At 42.9% G+C, this 9994-nt stretch overlaps 1 protein-coding gene across 1 annotated transcript; it reads left to right on the top strand.

Annotated features, from left to right (window-relative positions):
- Nucleotides 1–4465: 4465 nt before the first annotated feature.
- Nucleotides 4466–6173, top strand: dmrta2 (DMRT-like family A2; the record flags this gene model as incomplete). The annotated part of the gene is made up of 2 exons (XM_079739115.1): nucleotides 4466–4916; nucleotides 5266–6173. 2 exons carry the CDS (start codon nucleotides 4466–4468, stop codon nucleotides 6171–6173), a joined length of 1359 nt encoding a protein of 452 aa, XP_079595241.1.
- Between the last annotated feature and the right edge of the window lie 3821 nt (nucleotides 6174–9994).

The following is a 9994-nucleotide window of genomic DNA, read 5'->3' as shown; positions in this document are numbered from 1 at the left end:
CCAGGATAAAGCGCCAAGTGGGGCTGATAACTGCTGAATGGAGGCACCGGCGTGCGACGTGAACGGGACTAATTATTGCTCCATAATTGTGTTCTTTTTCTTTCTGAACGCGCACGGAGACCCTGCACTCGCAGCCGACGTGGTGGTGACACATAGGAGGCCTCTCTTTGTGGAGAACACTTCAAGTTTCAAAAACACTGCCAATGGAAGCGGCGCAGCTCAAAGTCGGCCCTATTGTGGGCGAACACATTGAGTTTAGATTGGGGACAATGGTGTTTCTCAAATTTCTAGCAAAAACCCATACTCCATCTGTGATCTCAATGAGCGCCTATTCATGGGGTTCCTTCTTTTCGGCCCCGTTCGTTTGAAAAAGAAGACAGATGTAGAGGTCTGCAGGAGTGGACTGCAGCGTTTTAATTGGCTGCTGTAACGCGGAGGGCCATGGTGTCGCTGGCCGGCCTCTCCAGCTCCGCTCTCTCTGCACCATTATCTCATGACTGAGGAGGCTTCAAGTGAACTTCTGGGAAAGTTAAATGTGGAGCTGTGGATCATCCCTGGAGATCGGTTTAAAACGCAGACTAGGGGAGAACTGTTTTGCCATTTTGTGTGTGTGTGCGTTTGTGTGTGTTTGTGTGTGTGTGTGTGTGTGTGCGTGTGTGTGTGTGTGTGTGTATGAATATTTGTAGCTCACTCTTGTAACCCATTCAATAAAGCAAAGATAATCCCTGGCAACCTACCTTGGAGGCATGAGAAACAGGTTTTATACTTGTGTGTGTGTGTGTGTGTGTGTGTGTGTGTGTGTGTGTGTGTGTGTGTGTGTGTGAGAGAGCGAGTGCATTAGAGTGTGCTTGAAGAGAAAGAGAGTGGGAGGGACGACAGAAGGGTTCCCTTATTTGAAATATTCATATGCCATCAGGGTTTATCCCTCGTTTAGGCGGAAGGGTCTCTGTATTGCGCAACGAGTGGCTTGGAGAGGCCTCCAACTGCTCGCTTCGCTTGTGGAAAGATAAACCGTGACCACTTAAGCCGCGCTCTTTAAACCGATAGGTCTGACGTAGACTATACCCACAATGCGGCGTTCCTCAGAGCTCTGTAATGAGCACGCACGGAATTCAGTCAAGTGCTTTCCTCCACTTGTAGTTGGACCCGAGAGTGACCTTTGCCATGCGCTCTTAAAAACAATTCATTCATTCGGATTAAATTCTGAAATAAAATCACTGCTCCGTGCGTTCCCCCCTTTTACCAATCGTAATGTCGCTGCAGTGAACTTCAGGTTAATGGCAACCGCGTCTCTTTTACCGCAGCCCCTCTTATATAACTGCTACTCTAACCTCAGTGTTTAATGGTCTGGGCAGGGGGGGGGGGGGGTGGGCGACTGCAGGGTGCAGGGGCATTGGAAACATGCTGTTACATATGTTGGGTCAAGCATAGCTTTTGATGGCTCCCCAAGTGGGGAGCCATCAAAAAAACCGGCTCGTTTGTAGCGGGGATGAAAGCGGTGATGCCTGGCGTGGATTGGATGCAAAAGGCCTAATGAAGTGTTTGATTAAAGGAATGCTTTTATACACGTTGTAATAATAAAAAGGAAAAAGGTGATAGACCTATTGATGGGATAGATGGGGTCTAATTGCGTCGGGGTTATTTGAAAGTAAACTTTCTCCTAGACCTCTTTATCCACTGTGTAATTTATCGCCACCTTATTAAACATAAACCCACCTAATTATAATGATAGCATCGTTCCATCATAATAAGGCTGAAATAGACCTATATAAATTTGAGGTACGGAATACTACATTTTCGCTCTCTGGGACCTTGACATATTTCCCTTATTAAAACATTTACGAGTTATGAAGTCGTTTGATCAACCAAAATATTCTACAAAGAAAGAATTGTGTAGAGAGTAGTCAATTTACAATAAGGACGGTGGCCATTCAGAGGATAAAGATGTTTAATGTCAAAAATATGTAGTTTTAATATCATCTCTATTAGCCTGTTGGTAAAGTAATTAAGGTGCAGCTGACAGCGAGAGGGAAACAGATGGCATTTACTTACAGTGATTGAGAAGGTAAATGAGAGAGAGAGAGAGGGAGAGGGAGAGAGAGAGAGCTATAGTAACAGAGATATGTTTGAAGTATACAGTACTTGGAGACTCTCCGATGGCTTTTTGTTGATTATTTTACTTCAGACAATTGTTTGTAAAAACAACGTCCATATGATAATAAATAGTACCCTAAACTGTGAAGTTTTTTACCATTCACCTGTTGTTGCTTTGCTGCTGATATTATTATTAGTGTACTATTCGTGCTGCGGTAAATATCATATTGTAATAGTTACATACAATGCTAAAATAGCCTACAGGAAAATTTATTTTCGTTCCATCTTAATTTGTAATTTATTGAGCACTATTTCCCAAATCTCACTGAGCCCTTTATTTCTGACTCACTGATTTGTAATTAAAAATCCGTCTGTATACTCCGAACTACTTAAATATAATATTTAAACCTTGCGATATTTATATTCAATCGATTAAATAAGCATATATTTACTCATTATGAACAATATGTGGGGGAGTAACTCTGACACTTTGGTGTCATTTGTGACAAAGGGCCGTAAAGCCTGATCGAAAATCACATGGCTGGACTTGACCGGCAGGCTGGCATTTACACCGTCACGTATTGATGGAGAAACCCTTTAACCTAAAGACATGGTATACTACTAATACTACTAGCCTACTACTTATACTACGTATACTAATTATACTAATACAAATAAGAATACAAATAAGAATACAATTAATTATACAATCAATAATATATTTAATTATTATTTCAATAGTATCAAATATAACATATAATCACAAATAAATATGACACAAGGTTCACAATGAACAATTTATTTACAACGGTTTTTACTCTGATTACCTAGCTATTGCGCTTTGAAAAAAATGATCTATTATAATTATGAATCAAATATAAACAGCATTGGTTCACAAATGTTCATATGCCTTCAGTCTGCAAGACTCACATATTGTCACTAAAAAAGGATCCACATGAGTTAACAACAGCATATCAAAGGCCATAGTTCCTCAATTATTAGGTTGATTTTTGAGTTGTGAACTATAGATAATTAAGTAGCCTACTCAGCCAATACTAAAAATATTTTTTTAGTAACAACATCGAATACGAAAACAGAAAATAATTTATACATTTTTATTTTTGCTAAAACATTTCAAGATATAAGCTTTATTTCCATGCTCAAAATGGGCTATTGCAAATAATAAATCATAAATGGCACATGTCTTATTCTTAATTAAAAGAGTGACATTATAACTAAAAACTTCTTGTTCAATATAAACTAAATCATGTTTGCAACTATAGGGACACATTAAATAACCTCCAATTCTCTGTTCTCAAACGGTTTAGGTTTGCCAACTATTTTGCCATCACATGTCTAAAGAAAGGGGCTCATAGCATCCAAGAGTCACCTATTAATGCCATCGATTGATTTCTGATTGATTAACAATAAAATAACTCATACTTACCACACATCTGGATGGGAATAAACACCGAATAGGGTCTTCTCTTTTTTTAATAATATACATATCGTTGCCAAAAAAAATAAAACATCTAAACGCATGATACTTTTAACTTCTTAAATGTAAAAATATATATATTATAAGAGATGAATGAATGTATAGTAAGCTATTTAAAGACGATGGCTCCACCGATATAATCTGGCCTGCCACGTCTCCTGTAAAATCAAACTAGCTTTATAAAACAGAAAAACTCATCGATATAAAACATGGGTATTGATTGAAGCGATCCGGGGCCGCCGTACGATTCTACACACTTGATATCAGAAAAAAGATCTAAGGTGGACACAGTTGAAAAACCCAGCGAGCCAATCAGAGCGCTCCTTCCCCCTTCGGCCAATGGCAGACGCCACATTGTTGTCGAATTGGTGTAATGAAAACGCAGGAGCAACAATAGAGAGCAGAGAGAAGGTCTGTATCCACTGGCCATCTCCCAGGAAGTTAGTGTCTCACGCTTCTGCTTCCAGTAGCGACCTCGTCTCTCTCTGTCTTGGAGAACTCCAACTTTAGAAGCCGAGCAGGCATGAATTCTCATCTCTTTGTTAACGATTTCTGGATTTTAATTTGACTCCAACGCCTTCAGAGTTTTTCTTCGTCCTGATCCAAACTTTTGACCCGACACACCACGCTGGTCCTGCGCGTCAATCTCCCGACAGCTCGGTTAGTATCTGACCACATCTTTATTCTCAGTCGACAGCTAGGCTATCGTTGGCTTCACTTTATCGCCAAGACATGTCGGGAACGGTTCAGTCTGTCACTAGAAAATAAGACAAAGTTATCTTTAAAAAAGTCTGCGAATAAATCGTTCAACACAACTTTTGACCGTCACTCAAGTCAAGTCAAGTCGTGCTGTCACGATTTAAAAAGGCGAGCATGGATCTACGACCGGAGCTCCCCACGGTGTCCTCGGCGTCTCAGGTGCACCACCACAGCTCGGCGGGGGTCTCCATCCCGGTGTCCATGGCCAGCAGCCTCCTCCGCGGCCCCCCGCTCCTTCTGCGCGCATCCGAGAAGTACCCCCGCACGCCCAAGTGCGCTCGCTGCCGGAACCACGGCGTGGTGTCCGCGCTCAAGGGCCACAAGCGCTACTGCCGCTGGAAGGACTGCATGTGCGCCAAGTGCACCCTGATCGCCGAGCGCCAGCGCGTCATGGCGGCGCAGGTGGCGCTGAGGCGGCAACAGGCGCAGGAGGAGAACGAGGCCCGTGAGCTGCAGCTGCTCTACGGGACGGCCGAGGGCCTCGCCCTGGCCGCGGCCAACGGCATCATCCCGCCGCGGCAGAACTACGAGGTGTTCGGCTCGGTCGGCGCCGAGGGCAACTCTGGTGAGTGCGACGGGACGATGGCGCATATTGATTGTGTCAATGATGCTGTGTGTTAGTTACTCGTTTGCTTAGATGTGTTCATAATAATGAACACATCTGGCGTGCAGGGGGTTTGCTTAATGCATGAATGCTAATGCATTGCGTATTTCTGTATTTCGTATGTTCCGTCCGGAATGTGAATCATTTAGCCCATTAGACATAAGTGAGATATTTGTGTATATATGATGTCGGGCGTTACATGCCCGGTAGTTTGAAACCCATATCTCAGAACCCGTTCACAGCAATTCGTTTTCCCCTCATAGGCCTGTCATTCAGAACCGTTCTGATATCCTCCTGTTTGTTTTTATAGATTCGAGCCTCCACAAGTACGAGCTGTTCAGCAAGAGCCAGCTGTCCGGGTCCAACACCCCGCCACAGAACGCGGGCAAGACGGTCTCCACCGACGGCGACTCGGTGCCTGGCGTCTCCTCCCCTGACGTCCGGCACGGCGGCTCGGGCTCCGAGAACGGCGACGGTGAGTCGTTCAGTCGCATCGGATCCCCCGTGCTGTCCAAAACCGTGAAAGACACGGGCGGGGACACCCCGGGCTCCGTCAGTCCCCTGGGCTCCGACTCGGGCTCAGAGACGGACAAGGACGAGCTGGAGCCGTCCCCGTCCTCCGCGGCCTCCAGACACATGAACGCCATCGACATCCTGACCCGCGTGTTCCCCAGCCACAAGAGGAGCGTGCTGGAGCTGGTGCTGCAGGGCTGCGGGAAGGACGTGGTCCAAGCCATCGAGCAGATCCTCAACCACGGCGGCGGGGCGCACACCGCCACGGCCGGCAAGGCCCGGGGCTCCGAGGGGGAGACGTGGACGGCGGAGCGGATGCTGCACCAGCCCACCCTGTCCTCCTCCTCTGCCAGCAGCGCGGCCCCGCGGCCCATGCTGCCGGGGGCCATGACGCTAAGCAACCGCTCGGCCTTCTCCCCGCTCCAGCCCAACGCCCCGCACTTCGGGGCCGACCCCAGTGCGTACCCGCTAGGCACCCACCTGGGGCTCAACCCGCTGAGGCTGGCCTACTCCGCGCACAGCCGGGGGCTGGCCTTCATGACCCCGTACTCCACCACGGGGCTGATGCCCACCCTGGGGTTCAGACCCCCGATGGACTATGCGTTCAGCGACCTGATACGGGACAGGACTCTGTTGCACAAGGAGCAGGGCTACACGAACAGCCTGTACGGCCCGCTGGTGAACAACACGCCGGACAAACAGTGAGGGCTGCCGGTGTCTGCCCTGCCATGAACTCGGTCACGGCAGAATGACGCGTAAAGTAACGGATTCGTCTAGCCACAAGTGTTGAATGTGTTGGAGAAATCTCGTGATGTGTTTTTTTTTTTTTTGGGGGGGGGGGGGGGGGGGGGGCTACGAGCAGCTGTAAATAATAGTATCTGACTTGTGGTCATTTTCTTTTTTGTTGTCTCTTTTGTGTAGGCCCTAATGTTCATAGTTTCATTTTCCATGTACAAAGTGTTATTACACAATGCTATTCCCGCTGAGAATGTACATACACCTAATATAACGTCTACCATCGATGAGATCATTTAAAAAAAATGAAAGTTGTTTCGTGGACAAATCCAGAATGCTCAGCCAGTTCCTGTACAGAGAAGCGGAGACGCAGCCAGGTAGCCATCGTCTGTTTTATGGTTATGGACCCTTACGTCGGTCTGATAGGCTGTTCCTATTCGTCACTATTTTTTTGTCGTTCAAAAAAATATTATCTATTTTCTAAAATAGATAATATTGTCTATTTTCATATTCATTACCATCAAATGACTCGTGCATCATGCACCATCACCAGTAGCTCGATTTGATTGGGTAAATGATAACATGTATGTTGCTGATATTAACCCCATGAATTACCTCCTGTCAACGTTTAAATAATGACGTGAGATTTCACCTCCACTTTTCCCTACTCTAGTTTTGTTTTCTCACTATTTTCTGATCATTTTCCACTGGCTGTATTATATATTGAATTATTATAATATTAGCCTACTTATGCTATAAAGGATCTTTCATTTATAAATTGCTAGCCAGCTGCAAAATTATGTGGCATTTTTAAATGCCACATAATTGAAGTCGAATGATCTTCAACTGTTGCAAGCTGTACATGTCTTATTGTATGAATTTGCTGGAAATAAATGTTATTTTAAAGAAACCCTAAAAATAGTATTTCTTTGAAACGAATTATTATCTTTATGAATATTATTATTGTATTGTTTATAGTATTATAGTATTTATAGTAGTTCTATACATGTAATATGACAATACAAGTTGCTATTATTACTGCTATAATTATTCTTCTTATTATTATTATTAGTAGTGGTTATAGGCCTATTACATTGTTGTTATTATTACTGACATTACTGACGTCAAAAGATATGCTCATTGGTCAGCTCTCATGCCTCATGGAATACGGTTCACGGTCATAGTCTGAGAGCAACCAACCGAAAAGTCAAAAACAATAATATAATTATTATTATCACTGTTATTATTATAATTACTATTATTATTATTATTTTATTATTATTATTATTATTATAATTATAATTATAATTATTATTATTATTATTATTATTATTATTATTATTATTATTATTATTATTATCATTATCATTTTTACCTCTCAGTATTTTAGGAGTTGCGAAGGAAGCTTCTGTCCTGTTCTGTGTTTCTCCCAGCAGAAAGTGTGCGATTTTCCTTATGTGCCATTTATTTTTATCCAAAGTAATTCCACATGAATAAGTACATGTTCTCCAAAATGTACGAAGTAGTAGAATACTAACTCTAGAGCTGAACGATCCCCCAAGTTCCTCATCCAGCCTCAAAATAGCCCATCAAATGAGAACCAGTCTACCGATACAAATTAAGAATAACTGCATTTGAATTGTATTATGAATTCGAAATTATAACTTGAATTATGCATTTAGTGGAGACGGTGAAGCCCCTACGAACGAGCAGGTGTTGGCAGAGGAGGAGAGGTGTTCACCAGAGGAGCGAGCAGCTGAGATGCTCATTGGTGCCCCGCCTCAGGCGTCCCGTCCTGGGCTCTGGTCCCGAGTAGGACCGGGACGGGGTCTGGAACAATTAATGCAAAGATTAGGTAGCCTATAGTATGCGGCGATTGGCCCGGGAAATTCACTCGACTTAATAACATTTTTTGTAGAGGGGTAAATTAGGACTTTTCTGGATAGGACTGACTTAAAGCCAGTCGAACAAAATGGCTATCAGACAGCCAAACATCAGGCCTACGTAGTTCATCGTCTTCTTTAATTAAATATAATTAAACCTATATGAGTCTATGGTTGAGATTCTCTCACTTCGATTTTTGGTGGGCTTATGGTTTATGATGGATGATCTTTGCGAAGTAGGCCTAATGACAAGTACATTTTTGGCAATTAACACTGGTCATTTTTTGCCACATTTAGCAACTATAGATCCAACGTTTGCAAAATCTTTCTTATCTGTAACGTCTTAAATCTTTTTTTAAGTGAGACAGAAACCCAAGGTATTTCGTCACTTACCTGGGTTTCTGACTTGACAAGGACTATGGTCCACGTATTAACTGGTCCGAATAATTAAGCTCTTCTCCTGATCAGACATATTGAATTGAGTTTGTCCAGAGTTAGCTCACTCGATTAATGCCTTCTCAAATCATTCGATTTCCAGTTAAATCGTCCTTAACTTAAGTGGTGTGTAATTTTGTTGGCTATAGGTAGTAGGCCTACCTGTCTGAGCACTGAAGAATCAAGGCATCTGTTTATACATACGACACAGACAAAGAACACAAGGCCGCCACACAGCGAGGGAAGGAAACTCACATACAGGCAGTAGCGTAGCAGGATGGATGGATGGATGGATGGATGGATGGACGGACGGACGGACGGACTGATAGATAGATAGATAGATAGATAGATAGATAGATAGACAGACAGACAGACAGACAGACAGACAGACAGACAGACAGACAGACAGACAGACAGACAGACAGACAGACAGACAGACAGACAGACAGACAGACAGACAGACAGACAGATAGATAGATAGATAGATAGATAGATAGCATCTGTTTATACATACACTTACCTGGGTTTCTGATTTGACCGCTCAATAACCACGAGAGGAGAGGAGAGATAGATTTTAAGTTTAAATATAAGTTAAATAAATATATGTTTGCAATTGTCATGAAAACATTGATGTTACAAAAAGCATTCATGCTTTGTACCTCCAATCAATTGTCGCTTTGTCCAATTTGAACATATGCCTATCCACTGTAGCTTTTTCTGAGATATGTGTTATCGGCTAATTCAATGGCGCCATCTAGCGGCCAAGGTATGTCAGTGGGGTGCTTTGGTATTACGTTACTAATATGGATAACGTCTCCTGATGACTTGTATCTTTCTCCTTTAATACAAATAATGGTTCTGATGAAAATTAAATGGTAAAAGATTGGTCAGGTAGACGATTAATGTAAAGTGGAGAGCAAATATGTGTGTCAAATGTCGGCCTAATTGATTTATTTTACTGTTGTCAATTTCTTTTATTAATGAATATATTTCATGTCATTATTGTATTCCTAAAATTGTATTCATTTCTTAGCTATCATCTCAATCATTGTGTGTGATTGTTTGCCATGCAGGGGTCTCCTTTACAAAACCTTAGGTTTAGGATAACATGTAACAGTGTATCGGTGTTACATGAATATGGTGTTACGACGTTACAGTGTTACAGTGTTATGGTGTGACATGCTACATGCTAAATGTTACAGTGTTACATGGCTACAGGTTACAGTTTACAGGGTTACAGGTTGCAGGGTTAAAGGCTACAGGTAACAGGTTACAGGTTACAGGGTTACAGGCTACAGGTTACAGGTTAAAGGGTTACAGATTACAGGGTTACAGGTTACAGGGCTAGAGGTTACAGGTAACAGGTTACAGGTAACAGGTTACAAGTTACAGGTAACTGGTTACAGGGCTACAGATTACAGGTAACAGTTTACAGGTTACAGGTAACAGGTTACAGGTTAAAGTTGATATGCT

The sequence above is a fragment of the Pollachius pollachius genome (genome assembly GCF_949987615.1).
Source record: "Pollachius pollachius genome assembly, chromosome: 7".
NCBI lineage: Eukaryota > Metazoa > Chordata > Actinopteri > Gadiformes > Gadidae > Pollachius > Pollachius pollachius.
Note: the sequence above shows the minus strand (reverse complement) of the source record. Positions and strands in the feature narration are given on the sequence as shown.